This window comes from Dasypus novemcinctus, chromosome 17 (genome assembly GCF_030445035.2).
Source record: "Dasypus novemcinctus isolate mDasNov1 chromosome 17, mDasNov1.1.hap2, whole genome shotgun sequence".
In the NCBI taxonomy this organism is placed as follows: domain Eukaryota; kingdom Metazoa; phylum Chordata; class Mammalia; order Cingulata; family Dasypodidae; genus Dasypus; species Dasypus novemcinctus.
This window is the reverse complement of record NC_080689.1, coordinates 26,215,386-26,233,217: the sequence shown is the minus strand read 5'-3', so window position 1 is coordinate 26,233,217 and position 17,832 is coordinate 26,215,386. Positions and strand designations below refer to the sequence as shown.

Genomic DNA, 17,832 nt, shown 5'->3' with positions numbered 1-17,832 from the left:
GGGCAAAGGACTTGACCAGATATTTCTCTAGAGATGTGCAAATGGCCACTAAACACATGAAAAGATGCCCAACATCATTAGTCATTAGGGAAATGCAAATTAAAACCACAATGAGACCCCACCTCACACCCACTACAATGACTATTATTACTGTTTCTTCATGGAAAGTAACAAGTGTTGGCAAGGATGTGGAGAAAGAGGAACCATATAGTACTTTGTTAATGAAAATGAAAAACAGTGCAGCCACTGTGAAAAACAGTTTGGTAAGTTCTTAAAATGTTAAAACACAGAATTACTATATACTTGTAGGTATACACCCAAGAGAATTGAAAGCAGGAACTCAAACAGTTGCTTGTACATCAGTGTTCATACCAGCATCATTCACAATAGCCAAAAGTTAGAAGCAACTCAAACGTCCATCAACAGAGACAGGATAAATAAAAATGTGGTATATACCTACAATGGAATATTATTCAGCTGTAAAAAAGGAACGAAACATGCTACAATATGGATGAACCATGAAGCTATCCTTAGTGAAACAGTTTGACACAAAATTGGGTATTTCCATTTATATGAAATAACTAGAATATGTAGAGGATACAGTAACAAGTTCTTCAGCTAAGGGGTAAGAGGTATAATCTACAGAGTTCAGCTAAACTTTTTATTTTGTCTCTGTGGGAGCCTCCTCAACCAGCTACAATATTGCCCTTCACGGGGAAGGAGGCTGTTTAGAGAGGAACACCTCTAATTCCTAAGGGGGTTGCCAGCGGCTCCACACTCTCCTACGTGAACATCCTCAGTGCCCTTCCACGGGGGTTTCCCTATGCTGGGCTGTTTAATGACTTTACCAACGACTTGATAAAGTGCTTCTAATACATTGTCTGACAAATAGTAGGCAGCTCTTACTATGAAAATGAGACTAGGACTATCAATCTAAAGAACCAGGTCTGCTAAATCCAAGCCTAGTTCTCTCCACCATACTGTGCAGGGCATGACTGGCCACAGAAGCTCTGGAAGGAGCCAAAGTGGGAGGCACAGTGGGAGCACACAGACCCTGGCAGCGTATCAAAGGGACTATAAGAGAAGAACTGGGCCAAGCACTTTTCCAAAGAGCAAAGAATGGAAGGCACTTCACTGAAAGTACTTTGGGGGGGATAGTAGAATAGGGGAAGCAAACGTAAGCACACATTACAACTAGATGACAGCACATTCTGGAAACAGCAAATACTTGTATGAAGCATGTGGCAAACAGATAATTTTCCTGGCTTGTAATGTACTCATTCTATCCTTCTCTCTAACTTCCTTTTATTGAGCATCTCCTATGAACCAGATGCTCTGCTGGGCACTTTTCATCATCATGGAGATGACCCCATCACCAGAGTTAAGTCCACAATAGGTTGGTGTTTCCAACTCACACCCCGTCCCCCCATTCCACAAAGCACATGGGTTATAGTAGGGGAGAAGAGGTAAGTGCACTCACCTGGCCTGCCAGGTTGAAATAAGAGTGGTTGGTCAGATTGACTGGTGTGGTCTGACTGGCCTGTGCTCTGTAGTTGACCATGAGCTCCCCACCATCCAGTGTATATGTCACCCAGACTTTCAACTCTCCAGGGTAGCCCTCCTCACCATCTGGACTGACGCGCGAGAACTGGACGCCATTTGACAGCACCTGAGGGGCCCAGAGGACCTAGGAAAAAAAGAGTGTTTGTAAAGCTTTTAATTGCTCTGATCCCAAGTTAAATGCCACCTTTCAATATTTAAAGATGACTGGTTCCAAGAAGGGAAATGGCTTTATCAACCATCAGAGTATGAATAATAGAATAACACCCTGGATTTAATCATTCTAAAATTGTGTTTTATACAGAAAAGGGGCTTTTGAGAGAAGAAAATGTTTTTCTCTTCACCTACCCACATTCCCCCTACTCTCTCCCTAAATTTATCTGTATATGTGACCAATATTTTCCTCTTCCCCTCTTTATTTCTCTTCTATATGTTTTCATCTTAGAGTACCATTCTGCTAAATGTCATACAGCAATAGCTGCTAATAGTATTTAAAAGTAACTTCAAAAAATCAGCCTTTCTCTCCTGGGGGTGCTATATGCAAATACTTCAAGAAAACACTTTAAGGTTTTCTATGATCCTTTGGTAGAATTAAAAATAAATGTCAGAAACAGAGGTGGCTCAGCGATTGAGCTTCCATCTACCATATGGGAGGACCCGGGTTCGATCCTTGGGACTCCTGGTAAAGGCGGGCCAGGCCTGGATGGCAAGCCACCCAGCAAGATGATAATGCAACAAAAGAGAGACACAGGGGAGAGTCAAGGCGAGATGCAACAGAAACCAAGAACTGAGGTGGCACAAGCAACAGGGAACCTCTGTCTGACACTGATGGTCCCTGGGATTGAATCCTGGTGAAGCCTAGAGGAGAAAACAAGAGAAGGCAAAAAGAAACAGAAAAGATCACAAAGTGAATGGACACAGGCAGCAAAAACAGCAGGGTGGAGAGGGAGGAGGCGGGGAAGGGAAAGGGGAAGGGAGGAGAGGGGGAGGGGGAGAGAGAAAAAATAAATAAATGAGAAGGCACTTGTTTCATTAGAAAGAGCTCTAGCCCACAAGTCAGTTCTGATTTTGGGGGCCAGCTTTGGGTGGCAATCTCTTCCATAAAGTAAAGAGAATGAAAAACTGATCTCAAATGTTTCTTTTGTTCTGGAAAATATGACTACAAGAATGGCAAGAAAAAGAGGAAGAAAAGTTTCCTAGAGTGTTTAGGAAATAGGAATAGGAATTTTGGATTAACATACAGTTCCTCTTAGCTCTGCCTTGGAGGCCCCAAGCTCACAGTGATGCGGAAGGGGAAATCAGCATTGAGTGTCAATAGGAGCCCAGACACTTGGCTAGAAACTTCACAGACATTCTCTCACCCACGTCTCCGCAATCTTGAAGTAGGTCTCCTTATCCTCACTGAAGGATGAGAGAACCGAGGCCCCGGGTCACACGGCTGGCAAGCGGCAGCGGATATGAGCCAAGCGGTCTGCGTGTGAGCCTGTGCCTGTTCTGATTCTACACTATCAGATGACGATTTGGCCAGAGGTCCCCCATCCCCACTCCAATGCCCGGTGACCACTAGTGAAGGGGCCTGCTGCAGACCTAAGACCTCCATTTATTGAGCACTCACCAGATAGTGACCCAGGGCTTTCTATAAATTACCTTGCAGGGTAAGGATTTGGTTGAATCAAATAAAATTACCCTTTTCATAGGTCAAAAGAGTCAAACATTGGGAATTTCATAAAGCTCCAACTAATGCTATTACTCCCAGTTTGCATATGAATAAATCGAGTTCATGGGGTTAACTGGCCCCTTTCCACTTCCCACTTCCCAAGGGAGAGGGGCAGAGCCCTTTTATACTTCATGCCTATTATTTAAAAGGAAAAGAAACAAACAAACAACCTTATTTAAAGTTATTATGCAGTTAGTGGCAGACCTAGAATTTAACCTCAGGTCTGGCTGTGTACACCAACGGACTGGCCACTCCACTGGACATCCTAGTTTCAGGGAATGCTTTGTTTGAGTCTTCAGTTATAGGAGGAGAGTTAAACTCTGTCATTCCAAACAGACTTGAAAGAGAATAATCTCCGTGGGCCAGTGGGATGGCCTTTGAGCTCAGGCTCTGCCCACCTGTCCCAGGCAAGGCCTGGCTCTCCCTGCTGTTGTCTTTGCCAGGAAAGGGAGCACAACGGGAACAGAGGCCTCTGCCTTTACCTACAGCGACACAGTTGGTATTAAAACAAAGTCACTGGGAAGTGGACTTGGCTCAACTGATAGAGCATCTGCCTACCACATGGGAGGGCCACGGTTAAAACCCTGGGCCTCCTGACCCTTGTGGAGCTGGCCCATGCACAGTGCTGATGCATGCAAGGATTGCCGTGCCACGCAGGGGTGTCCCCCACATAGGGGAGCCCCACACGCAAGTAGTGTGCCCCATAAGGAGAGCCGCCCAGTGCGAAAGAAAGTGCAGCCTGCCCAGGAATGGCGCCGCACACACGGAGAGCTGATGCAGCAAGATGACGCAACAAAAAGAGACACAGATTCCCAGTTCCACCAGATAATGCAAGCAGACGCAGAAGAACGCACAGCGAATGGACACAGAGAAGAGACAACTGGGGTGGGGGTGTGGAAGGGGAGAGAAATAAATAAAAATAAATCTTTAAAAAAAACAAACAACAAAGTCACTGACCTTAGTAAAATTAGTTTTACACCCTTATTATCTCCTAGAAATTCTTAACTTTCAAGATACTTAAAATATAAAGCCTGTTGTGTGTATAATTTTTTTAAAAATTCCCCAATGGAAAATTTTAGACATTTGGAATTTTAGGAATAACGTTTTTGAAGTAAAAATGGTTTTAAACTGCAACCTAGTTTTTCTCCTTTAGAGAAAGAATGAAGTGGAAAGATTTTTGTGTAAACCGTTATTATCAGATAAGCATAATTCCTTTTCATGGAAGGATTTTCCTGACCCTGTAGTTCCCAAAATTTCCAGAAATTTGCACCTCTGGGCCTACCTATACCATTTTTAATTCTGCCAGGTTATTCAAATTTCAACTTTTAAAAACATGTGTTGATGTAAATAGAAAAATATTATTCATATCTCCAAACCAATAATTATTCAATAAGTAAAGTACTGGTGTTCCTTCTAATACTTAAAAATTGATCAGGTAACACTACTGGCAAATTCAAAGACTGAAGATGGGCAGATGGTTGTGTGTTGGAATCAAACTCAACTTAACCAAACTTCACCTGGTGCTACTCTTATTGCTGTGCTGGAAAACCTTTAGTGGCTCCATGATAACACTCCAAGTCTTTCTTCAGTCTTCTCTGGGCACTGCACAACCATTCTCTCTGACATCCACATAGTCAATGAAATGCTCTCTGTCTTCATGGGCAGTTCACACCCCACCTGCCCAGTTGCAATTAATCTGGATCAACTCAGTTGCTATAGCACACTGTGGGCATCTGTGCTGGGTGCTTGTGGCAGGCTGCCTGTTCTAGTTATTTAGGTAAGGTCTGTCTCCCTCACTACACGGAGGGCAGGGACTGCTCTAGGCCTTGCTGGGTTTGGTATCCCCAGCCTTTCAATGCTCAGTAAACACACTGAAAGGAAAGATAGGCACACTTCCTTTTTCGCTATGTTCATAAAGGGCATACAGAGGAAACAACATAAAAAGAACCACTGTGGAACAGAGGGAGCAAGAACAAGCTAGAATGAGGCACTGTTCCAAAACTCCTCTGAAGATCCCTGTCCAAACAGAGGTGGGCCTTCCTTCCTCTGGTTGGTATTTGCCAATGGAGCTGGCATAGTCTAGGTCCCTCGGACTTCATACTGGCAGAGCAGACTCTACTTTCTGCCTTTCTGCTCTCCCTAGCATGGAGTCCCATCGTTGAGGAAAGGGAAACTGATGGGACAGTCTCATTCCCAACCACAGACAGGAAATTGGTGGGAAAGAGGAAACAGAGAGTGGCCTTTCTTCAACAGGGCAGGTGGCAGCCAGTGGCAGAAAAGAAGAAATCGTGGCCCTCAGCTACCATAGATGTTCCTGTCTTCTCTGGCTCTCCTCTATGAAATAATGCCAGTGGTGTCATTTAAAGAACATTAACTACCAAAATTATCTCCGTCGAGTCATCAGGGTTAATCCTCAGGCTCTCATGGGGCTAGGAAGCAGGATACCAGGCATAGTACCTCAGGGAGAAGCAGTTTGATCAGCTTGCTTTCCTAACCTTATTTTCCAGGGATTTACATGGGAAATGTAAGTTTTAATTTGGTAATGGGGAATTGGGGCAAACCTGAGGTAATTTTAAGGCACGAGGCACTCAGTGAAGGGCAGGCCTGGGTGTGGCCTATACTGCATGGGGAAGGGGCTTTATCTGATGAGGTGTATTGGATCAGTGGCACCTGTGGTGGTCTTGGAGGACACCGGTGCTGTAACTAGGAAGGAGGGCTTCGGTCAGGCAGGCCTGGCTGTCCCACTTCGGAGTTGCGTGGCCCTTTGGAGCATCAGCTTTCTCATTTGGCGATTAATAGGGATTTAGTGAGGGTTAGAGATGCTGCACGTGAAAGCCTTGTACAGTAAATGGAAGGGATTGTTCTTAACGCACTTTGCTGATGTGCCTCAGGTCAACCTGGCTTCCCAAATCCAGCACTGAGAGTCACTCCCTGTCTTCCCTAAGTCCTTTTCCTTGGGCCCCCCCTGCCTGTTACAGCAGATGAGCTCAAGGCCGGGCTCTGGAACACAGCCATTACCTCTGCTAACCGCACCACTTGGCATTTGCTCTAGGGCCTAGGCTTGTGCCTGGCACAAAGACGGCACGCTTGAGGGTACTTTGTGAAGTGTGCCAGGTTTGAACTCTGCCAAATGCCCTGACTCACCTTATCAAACCCTCTCAGTCCTCCGTGCAGACTGTTGGGCCCGTTGTTGATGGGCAGCTTGTACTCCTTCCCCTCCAACGTGAATGTTCCCTTGGCAGTTCGGTTGGCTGTCCTCCCAACCACTGCTCCAAAGTAGGGCTGCTTTTGGAGGTACCCTGCGAGGACATGGGATGGTAGCATGCTTTAAAACTTCAAAGCAAAGGCAAGGCTCAACCCACTACCATCTTCTGAGGGAAGCTATAAGCAGTTTAACATCTCAGGCATATCAAGGTTCTTCGTGGAAGAACAGAAAAATGGTGCCCTTTGCATATGATCTTTTCCCTTTCAAAAGTAATTCACGTTCATTGTAAAACAATTTTAAGAACTTTATAAAGCACAAAGGATCATCCTTAATCCGATCATTTAACACTGTAAACATCCTTATGCATATATCCTTCTACTCTTTTAGCATATGCACACGTGTTTGTTTTTTTTTCTTTTCATTAAACTGGGATCTTAGTGTACATGCTGCTTTGTAATCTTTTTTTTTTAAACTAGGCCAATCAATTTTCCTAACCAAAAACTATCTTTTGTGCTATCTTGAGAGGAAGCTCGTTTATCCTTCTCTTTTTAGTTTGTAAAATAATCATACAATTTACATATGAAAATAAAAGAGCTTTAAATAATCCAGAAGTATATAGAATAGTGTAGCCAGATGAACTATAGGATGTCCAGTTAAATTTGAATTTCAGCTGAACAGTGAATAATTTTTCAGTGTAAGAATGTCTCATATTATTATTTTTATCTCTACTCCTTTCTCAGTGGTAACTGCTGGTAATAGTTTGGTGTTTACACTTTCAGTTTTCGTTTTGAATTAACTACATATAAGCACATACATATACATACAAGTTCTATATAAAGAGGATCGTGCTATATGCATTGTTTTGTAACTAATTTTTTCACTTATCAAATGTCTTAATCTCTACCATGCCACTAACATGATGTCCACAGAGTGCACTGATGAGCATGAAGTGTTATTTGGCTTCTCTCTCTTTTTTTTTTGCTATAAAAAGCAATTAGCTATGAATATTCTTGTACTTATAATTTTGTGCAACTGTATATTCCGATATTTTCCTTCTCTTTAGGTTCCTCTGTACTATAGTTTTTTAGTTTAGTTTACGATGGAAGCTATTAAGGTTTGCTGGTAGTTTGTTTTTGTATCATCACCAAGGTAGCATTTTACCTTGCCTGGTTCACTTCCTGAGGGCCCTACCCATGGACTAATCATAATAATGAATACTTACTGAGCCCTTCCTGAGTCCCTGCCACTTTCTGAGTGGTTTACATTTAACTCAGCTCAACCTCAGAACACTTCCTTGGTAGATACTATTATTACCCAGATTTTACAGATGAGGAGACTGCGGATAGAAAGGTCAAGAAACCTGCCCCAAAACACACAGCCGGTAAGTGGCAGAACTAGAATGCTAAGCCAGGCAGTCTGGCTCCTGAGTCCATCCCAGTATCTGAAAGCACAGGGCTTTCAGGGTGACTGCCCTTCCCTCGCACAGGCCAGGCGGAGCTCTCCACCCACTCCTACCTCTCTCCCCAGAGCTGTGGCTGTCAAGCCCCTTATACTGGGTAACCAGAAGAAGCCACTGGTGGGCTCTTCCTAACAAAGAAAAAAGGCACTGATTGCAGAAATAAGGTTCTGAAAGGTTCAGCTTTGCTCAGACATATGATTGGGGTCCCAAAGGGCCAAATAACCTTTTCTTGTTTTGTTTCATTTGCTTTTCATTATTGAAGAAAAGCAGATTTTTTTTGGTCAAAAATTGATTTGACTATATCTATTTTTTGAACCCTTTGATTCATTCAACAGACACCAGGTCTCACTCTCGGCCAGCAGCGTCCTGGGCAATGCAGACACACGACAACACCTGACAATCCAGGACAAGCCCAACAGCCAGACTCCTGCCTCACCGTGGGGTACAAGAATCCCCTCAGAAGTGACCACTTCCTGGCAATGAACAGCTTTTAAGGATTAAACCATAAAGACAGCAGAAACCACCGCTCCCAACTGTCTCTGAAAAACCCCTTAGAACAAACAGGTTTTATACTATCTTCAAATGTATACATCAAATCAGAAATACAAAAAGCGACAGCCCCCGAATCCTGAATAGTGCAGGACTAAAAACCTTGTTTTGAAATGCAGAAAAAACTGTTTTCCTGAAAGAGCACAAAGCCCCTACTCAGGCTTCGAATGCTGATTCAATCAAGTCTGGGTGAGTTGGAGATGGGGAAAAGGGTAAGGAAAAAGCATGTTGTTTTTCCTGGGTAAGGTACTGGCCAGAATAAATTCATAAATGCTTAATTTAGGGTTATACGTCCTTTTCCACTCCTCTGAACCCCCCAGGGGCCCCAGCTATGACACCCACCTCAGCCAGTCCAAACCTTAGCCAGTGTCTGAAGTCGAAAATAAAATTACTCAGCGTGCACAGTCAAAACCTCTACACCCTATGATGCCCTTTGATTTTATGAGGAAAGAAAACCTTGTTAGTTGACATTTATCAGATGTTTTTCAATGGCTGCTGGTTGTTCCAGATATTTCTTCATGTCATTTTTTTTGCAGTATGTGGGGACAAAGGAAGTAAGGTAATAAAAATTATGAAACTCTCACTGTGGCCTTTTACCGGAGACAGAACTTCTAACCACCATAATCCTTTGGTTTCGGGGGAGGAAGTCTGTCTGGAGAGGTTAAATGACTTGCCTGAGGGCATAGAGTTTTAAGGGATAAAGCAGATGAAAATCGGACTCCTTCAGGCTCCTACAGGGGCACCTTGGGAAGCTGTCCCTAAGGATGCAGTCTCTAAACTGCTCTCTCTTCTCCCGCCTGCTGCTCTGAACCCAGGTTTTCTAAAAGCACTGTTTATTTTTTTTCTTCCTTAAAATGGCTGTCCAGACAGTAATAGCTGAGTTTCGGTGATAAGTTGGGGGCAAGGGGGTGGATGGTAAGGAAGGAGTTTCATTGATTGCATGGGTAGGTCATTTATAAGCAAATATTCTCATCACAAACTTTGAAAGAGGTCATAATGAAAGGTGGGAGGTGAGATGAAAATCATTTTCAAATATAAAAAAAGAGAGAAAAATTCTCATGATGCATGACTGATTTTTCCAAGTTATAACTAAAAGATCATTTAATTTACCTCTTCAGAATTCTACAGAGGAAAGAGCTCATTTTCCCAGGGAGAAACTGAACCATCCTGACCTCTGGTCACAGCACCCATCCAACCGGTTTATGTAATCTGGGAAAGTAGACAAAGTTCACATGCAACTTGGCCTTTTGAGAGGACTAGGTCTTGTGGAATTATCTGTGCTCAGTGTTTCCCTGTGATTCAAAACATTTTTGAACATAGTAATATGAAGATGACCCCTTATTCTGTCAGTCTTACTACTCTTATTTTATTATTTACCTGTTTGTTTATACAATTTGTCTGTTTTTTTAAGTAGGCGATTGTGCACATGGTATAAAACTCAGACATTTTAAACATACCATGAAAACTAAGTCTCCTTCCTACCCCTGCTCCCCAGATACCCAGACAACTGCCATTACCAGTTTCTTGTTCACAGCTATCATAATAGCAGAAGGCCATTTCATACTAATCTCATTAGGCAACTATGCTTCCTGTTATGACAAATCGTTTTTATCTTTGGCACTACCAAAAGAATAAACAAAAAAACAAAAGGCCATAAAAAAGGAAAAGGGGGGCCACTTGAAGTGACCTCAAAGATGGTTGATCATATAGTAGGTAGCATTACTTAAAATTCTTAAGTTTTTTCCCCCAACTTCTTCTCTTATGAAAAAAGGTTTTCTTTCTTTTTAAAATAAATAACTAAATTATATGAAGTACAGCATAGGAATGAAAAAGTCCATTTTGATCCAGCACCTAGAAGAATATCTGAAATGCTTTACTTCGACCTGGCATTTTGTGAAGCCTGTGAGGCATCCTGGTGAGAAAATGTTATTCAGTGTTCTCAAGAAATAATCATAGTATGGAGGGCAATAACATATAGGCTAGATCATTGTGATCTAAGGGGATATAATTTTTTCCCCACTCTTTGGGGATGATACTTTCTGTCACCATAAGAGTCATAGACTCAGAGACTATGACTGGCGCCCCTATCAAGAAGCTGGTGCTCCGTCGTCATGGTGCACATTTCACGTGAATTCCACAAAAACGCCTCATGCTTTTAGAGCCACGTGAATCTTAAATTAGATGTAAAAATTTTAATAAATGTGTGTGTATGTGTGCCTGTGTAGGGAAGAGGGTAAATACCTTTGTAAATGGTGATAAGGCAAGAGATGATAAGGCAGTGCCCACACCTTATCAGCTCCAATTCTTTCATGTGATTCTGGAATTCTAGGCTATACACCCAATTCTCCTTTGGCTCCACTGGCTGCTTTTGCATCAGTCATGTAATCTCTTTGTGATGCTACCATCAGAGAGAGGTGACTCAGCAACATGATTCTAAAGAGTCTTCTTTTAAGTATCATTTGTCAACCTTCTTGCCTTCTGACTCTGAAAGCAGAAAATATGAATCCCACCCCTAGAAGTGCAGGGGACTTGGAGAGGAAGAAGAGCTGATTTTCCCAATTCCTGTGCCTTCCTACCAGTGAGTCTCCTGTGACAGGTTTGCTCAAGTTATCAAAGAAATTCTGTGGAAGAAGGTTACCGGCCCAGCTCTCCATTCTCCAAGCCAACCTGTGGAGGCTCCAAGGCAGAAAAAGACAAGAGAGCAAAGAATAGGATCCTCAGGAATATACTTATAATAAATTTTGTTAAAGAAACAAGGAGCACATTTCATACTCCTAAGACAAAAACAACACTTGCAGAGTTTTCTGTTGACCTCAAACTATGAATCAAGTTACATATCTAAAGAACTAAAACAAAGACACACCTAAAGGAAAACCTCAAAACTACACTCTAGCAGATTTTGCCCATACCCCCCCACCACTGAGCAGAGGGTGTTACTTTTCAAGCAGTTACCCTTTGCCAACTTCATTTCAGACTTCATTTTCTGTTTAGCTACACTGTAATGCCAAGAGACAGCACTACTGCATTTTCCTTTGCTGCAGTCGAACTGTAATTGTAATTATTTATTTATGCAACCATTTGATTAAAGTCTAGTCCAGCGAAACTGCAAGCTCCATGCAGGTTGGGGGCTTTATCTTGCTTTATGAATTAACTGAACAGCAGAGTTTTTGTGTGCATGAATTAACGCATCATCTTAATGCTCCTGGCTTCCGGTGGAATAAAAGTCCATTCTAGTCAGATGGAAGTCCTATTTCTAGACAATGCATTGGGGGGTTTCCATTTAATTCAATACAGGAGTATTGACCAGCTACGCAGTACCCCAGACCAAAGTAGTTAAGCCCCCTGCACTCACTGAGTTTGCATTATGGAACGTTTCGGACATGACCACACTGCTAAGAGTATCTGATAAAGGAAAAAGGAAGGAGGCACATGTCTTTTGATTTTCCTTCTTCAGGGAGGGATCAAGGGAAGAACTAGGTGCCACACCTCCTCTTGCCGCTTTTCCTCTGCTGCCCTCTCAGGGGACATGCCAGCTCACAGATCTCTCCAAGTTGCTGGAGTTTTACCCTGAGCTGATTTTTAAAAAGTAACTAAGCAAAGCCTGAATGGATAACCAGAGGCAGAATCCTATGGCTGTTTATATTCATTTTGTAATTCTTCCCCAAGTTATGGATAGCAACACCACCCTGAGATAGCCGGATCCAAGCACTGCTGACCGTCCAGGTTCAGGTATTTTCCTCGGTGGTGCGTTTCTTGCCCCTAGAGCAGCTCTCTGGAGGTGGGGGCGGGATGTGTGCGCAGGTCCGGGAGGCGGGCCTGCACCCCAGGGCAGAGTTCAACCCACCTTCCAACTCGGCAAAGCCCAGCACCACGTCTGAGGCTCTCCCCTGCTTGTCTGGCACCTCCAGAGCTGTGATGGTGCAGCCCCAGGAGATGACGTCCACTCTCAGCAGGTCTGACCGCAGCTGGAACTTCTCCACTGTCCCTGCCGCCGCGGGCAGGGCTCCGAACACGGATCTGGTCACCGAAGTCATGGGGAACACTCGGGTCGTGCAGCTACTCCCAGCCCTTCAAATTGCTGCCGCCGAGCCGGGAACCACAGAAGTTTATTAGAGGAGGGACACGTGACACGGCTCAGGCTCCTCCCCTTCCTTCCCTGGATTTAGGGAGTGACCACTCCGACAAAAAATATCCTGCGGGCCCTTTCTCACTCACTTCTTTGCCTCGGGCTGGCACAACAGCCACTTTTCCAACCCTGCACTCAGTCCTTTCCCTCTACTGGCTCTGGCTCTATTGCATGCTGGGAATGTGGAAGATGAAATTGCATTTTGGGACCTGTAGTTTTTTCAAGGCCAATTCCTGACTCTAGAATTCTTTCCCCTTCTCGAGCACATGGTTCTAAACACCTGGTGAGCAGTCCGTTAGTGATGGAGTCTGACTGTCCAAGAAAGTGTCGGGGAAAAGCAGGCAGCAGGTGGGGGGGGGGGCGGATTTCTGGTTTAATTTAACTGTCTGTGCTAAAGGAGAAATATCGCGATAACGTTCAACGCGGGGCCTGTGATGCAGGCTTCTCGTGCGCGCCGCGTGCGGGCCATGTGGCTGGTCCCGCAGCGCCCTGGCCCGTTTCTGCGGGAGCCCCTGCCTGGAAGGCGGTGCTGACTGCCGTCCTGGAGTCACGGTCACAGCAGGGCCAGGGATAGGTAGACTAGGGCCCAGTGATTTAGAGATGACGGGGCCAAACATTTTTTTTTTCTTCAGGTGACTTGGAAGTCACCTCGGAGATCTACTTCTTCCTGTTCCCGAAATCCAAAGTTCCTCTCAGAAAGGATGCAGGGGTTCTGAACAAGGGTGAGCTTGAATTTAAATTAACAAACCAAAACAAAACATTGTTCTTGTGGACATATGTTGGTGCGGGTGTGATATGTTTATTAAATAATACACAGTATAGTGTGGACGTAATAGGGGGTCGGTGGTTTTTCACCTGACTGGCAGAGGGGCCCGTGGAACAAAGAAGGTTAAGAACCCCTGGGTTAAAAGAACGTTTACTGAGACCTTTGTAAATACCAGGTAGGTACTGTCGTTATTTCCTTTTCCACAGTTAGAAAGAAGATTTGAAGTTATGTACCGTTGGGGGAGGAATGACAACAAGGTCATTTAATGATTGTTATGCTTTTGTGTGCTTCAGAATTATTTAAGGAGATTTTTTAAAAAATGCGTGTTCACAGGTCCACCCCTGGAATTCCTGTTTCTGTAAGTCTAGGATCCGCATTTGTCCCAGATTTCTCAGGTCATTCTAATGCAGGCTATCTGGAACCAAACTTTGGGAAATTTTGCCCTCAGATCTGAAGAATTATCTCAATATTATTTCCAGAAATAAATTCTGGTAGCTGAGGACTAAGTCAGGGCTACTACAAGCCTTCGTGCCTTCGTGGGGTTTTCAGATAACATACAGGAGCTTGTGTATTTTTTGGCTGGATCTGACACCTCTAGAGAGATACTAGGTCTAGAAAGGGGGAGGTGCTGGGAGTCTAAGGATGTTTTACCTACCCTCTCTGCACGATAAGCAGGTCTTTGCTTGACAGTGCTTGTGGAGTGCTGAAATGCATCCGTGATTAGAAAATCAGGAGAATTGGGATCATATTCCTGCAATCAGATGCTAATAAAACACAATAAGTGTCTCTCAGCCTTTTCTGCCTGTGTAGTTTGAAGGAACATTTATCTTTTTTTTTTTTTTTTAAAGATTTATTTATTTATTTAATTTCCCCCCCTCCCCTGGTTGTCTGTTCTTGGTGTCTTTTTGCTGCGTCTTGTTTCTTTGTCCGCTTCTGTTGTCGTCAGCGGCAGGGGAAGTGTGGGCGGCGCCATTTCTGGGCAGGCTGCTCTTTCTTTTCACGCTGGGCGGCTTTCCTCACGGGCGCACTCCTTGCGCGTGGGGCTCCCCTACGCGGGGGTCACCCTTGCGTGGCACGGCACTCCTTGCGCGCATCAGCACTGCGCATGGCCAGCTCCACACGGGTCAAGGAGGCCCGGGGTTTGAACCGCGGACCTCCCATATGGTAGACGGACGCCCTAACCACTGGGCCAAAGTCCGTTTCCCGGAGCATTTATCTTTCTTGCCAAAAAGTCTCAATGTCCATCATGAAGCAGGAGAATTCTGGTAGCAAAAGAAAAACAGGGCTTGCAACAGGTTTCAGTGAAGCATAGCATAATTACCCAAAGACCAAGACAAGTCAAATTACAGACTGTGCCACACTCATACAATAAGCAATAGGCACTCTTGGGTGCTGCTCCCTTAGAAATTCTCATGAACTCTGCAGATTTCATCAGCCCACTTAACATTGTGGCTGATTCATACACAAACCCTTTTGATAACACTGTTAGCAAGGATTTAGGATCTCCTCTCTGAGTAGGAAAACTGCATTTTCTTCTCAGCTGCCAGTTCTCAATGTTCTGCCAAACTCATATTGTGAAAGAAGAAAAGACATGCCTTTGAGTGGCCGATGCCAAGGGTCACTAGGGGAGGTCTTATTGCTCAGATTGGTAGGAAACGAAACATACCAAGATGTCTTTCTAAGATGTAAGGAGCCCTCTTTTTGATTTCCTTTTCCTTTTGCTTTCAAGGGTTTAAGATATGTTGCCCCAAGTGAGACTGCCTTGTACTCCAGTCAGCCATTAGGCACAAACTTTGATTTTTCTTACATCAAAAATATCCCATTTTGAAATGCAAATCAAAACTATAGTGAGGGAAGCAGATGTGACTCAACTGATAGCGCGTCCACCTACCATATGGGAGGTCCAGGGTTCAAACCCAGGGCCTCCTGGTTCATGTGGTGAGCTGACCCATCTGCAGTGTTGCCGTGCGCAAGGAGTGCCGTGCCACGCAGGGGCGCCCCTGTGTAGGGGAGCTCCACGCACAAGGAGTGCTCCCTGCAGTGAGCCACCCCACGTGAGAAAAGCACACCCAGCCCAGGAGTGGCGCCCACACACGAAGAGCTGCTGCAGCAAGATGACGCAACCAAAAAGAGACAAAGATTCCTGGTGCTGCCGAGAATACAAGTGGACATGGAAGAACACACGGTGAATGGACATAGAAAGCAGACAATGGTGGTGGGGGGGAGAGAAATAAATAAAATAAATCTTAAAAAAAAAAACTATAGTGAGAGGGAAGCAGATGTGGCTCAAGCAGCTAAGTTCCCACCTACCACACTGGAGGTCCCAGGTTTAGTTCCTGGTGTCTCCTAAAGAAGATGGGTAAGACAGTGAGCTGACAGGACAAGCTGATGCAACAAAGAGACATAAGGAGGAAAACACAATGAGAGACACAACAAGCAAGGAGTGGAGGTAGCTCCAGCAATTAGACACCTCCCTCCCACATGAGAAGCCCTGGGTTTGGTTCTGGAGCCTCCTAAAAAGAAAAGAAGATGAGCACACAATGAATAGACATAGCAAGTGCCAAAAAAAAACCCCCACAAAAGCACACACACACACAACAACAACAATAATGAGGGAGGAAGGAGAAATTAAAAAAACAAAAAAATTACAATGAAAGGGCCACTCACCCTGCAGTATGCCAATAGTGCATGCCTCAGATTGTGTACTTTTCTTGTTTTCTTATTTCTTAATAAACTCTTTACTCCCTTTCTTACCCAATGGCATATCCTTAAATTCTTTTGTGCAACATAAGCCAAGAACCTAGAAGACCAGAACCCAGAGCCATCTGGTAACATTATTTGGTGAGCCAGGCCAGGAGACAGAGAGGCAAGTGGCACTCCCTGACACCTGGCAAAGACTCTCTGTTCCTGCCTAGGAAATCAAATTTTGGGTTCGCCTGTTGAATATTGGATAATGGTGAAAGAATCAATACCTTATTAGTCATGTGGGGATTTCATCCAGTTCCAACCAGGGTACAGGACCCATCTTGTCTCATCTATAATGAATAGCCAGAGGGTTTACACCTTGTCAGGTAGGGCCTACTCCCCCTAACCAGCAGGAAGTAGCTACAGAAGAGTGACCATGGCCCTTCACTACCCCCTTAGGAACAAGAGTATAAACCATTGGAGGGGGTGTTGAGGCAGGTTCCTATAGGGAAAGGGAAGACATGGGTCACAGCTGAAGACCTGGCAGAAAACAGGCTGACAGATAACATGGTTGACAGACCACATGGCTGTGAGACTCCACCCAGAAGGAGAATCTCATTTGGAACGAGAATCTCATTTGGAATGAGAATCCTCTTTGGGGTCAAGGGAAAGCCCCAGATATCCTCAAAAGGTCTCACCACTGGGGCCCTGAGAAATGACAGGTGGGGCAATCAATCAGAACTGCAAACAGACTTTAAAAAGCCCTGACCTGGGGTCCCATGCGCACCACTCACTCTGCAATATGCCTGCGGTTCTCGCCTCAGACCGTATACTTTTCTCATTTTCTTATTTCTTAATAAACTCTTTACTTGCCTACCCTAAAAACAAAAACAGAAACAAAACAAAATAAAACTACAATGAAATATCATTCCATACCCATCAAAATGGCCACTATTAAAAAGTCAGTAAACTACAAGTGTTGGAGAGGATATGGAGATGTAGGAACACTTATTCACTGTTGGTGGGAATGCAGACTGGTACGGCCACTGTGGAGGGCTGTTAGTTCCTGAAAAGATAAATATAGATTTGCCACATGACCCAGCAATACCACTTCTAGGTATATGCCCAGAAGAACTGAGAGCAGTGACATGAACAGACATCTGCACACCGATGTGCATAGAGACATTATTTACAATTGCCAAAAGATGGAAACAACTCAGGTGTCCATTAACTGATGGATGGATAAACTGTGGGTATACATACAATGGAATATTATGTAGTTGTGAGAAGTGAAGTTAGGAAGCATCCATGACAACATGGGTAACCCTGGAGGACATTATGTTTAGTGAAGCAAGCCAGACAGAAAAGGGCAAATACAGTTATGATTGCATTACTATGAACTAAATATATTGTGTAAACTCATGGAGTTAATAATTAGAACATAGGACACCAGAGAATAGAATGAAGGTAGAGAATGGAAAGCTGAGGGTTAATTTGTGCAGAATTGGTAAAAAGGTTGTTTGTGAATGATGACAGCACATCATGGTGTTTGTGACTAGCACAGCTATTATATAGGTATGACAGTGGTTGAAAAGGAAAGTCTAAGGACATGTGAAATACAAATATGAGTAATATTGCATCTATGAGAGACTTTTAAAGTTATTTTTTTGTTTTGTTTTTTCTTTTTTGTTTTGTTTATGACAGTTTTTACAAAATATGAACACAACCTAGAGAGACAAACAAAATAGTAGCTATGTTCAGGAGG

General features: G+C 44.0%; 1 protein-coding gene across 1 annotated transcript in view; it reads right to left on the bottom strand.

Moving 5' to 3' along the window:
* GALM (galactose mutarotase) overlaps positions 1-12,776 on the bottom strand; it is a 76,398-nt gene extending 63,622 nt beyond the window's left edge. Inside the window, exons 1-3 of the mRNA XM_004466014.4 lie at positions 12,335-12,776; positions 6,422-6,576; positions 1,481-1,687 (exon numbers count right to left, since the gene is read on the bottom strand). Of these exons, the coding sequence (XP_004466071.1) occupies positions 1,481-1,687; positions 6,422-6,576; positions 12,335-12,524 (552 nt within the window). The 5' untranslated portion in view covers positions 12,525-12,776. The remainder of the gene's footprint in view (positions 1-1,480; positions 1,688-6,421; positions 6,577-12,334) is intronic.
* Positions 12,777-17,832: the final 5,056 nt, after the last annotated feature.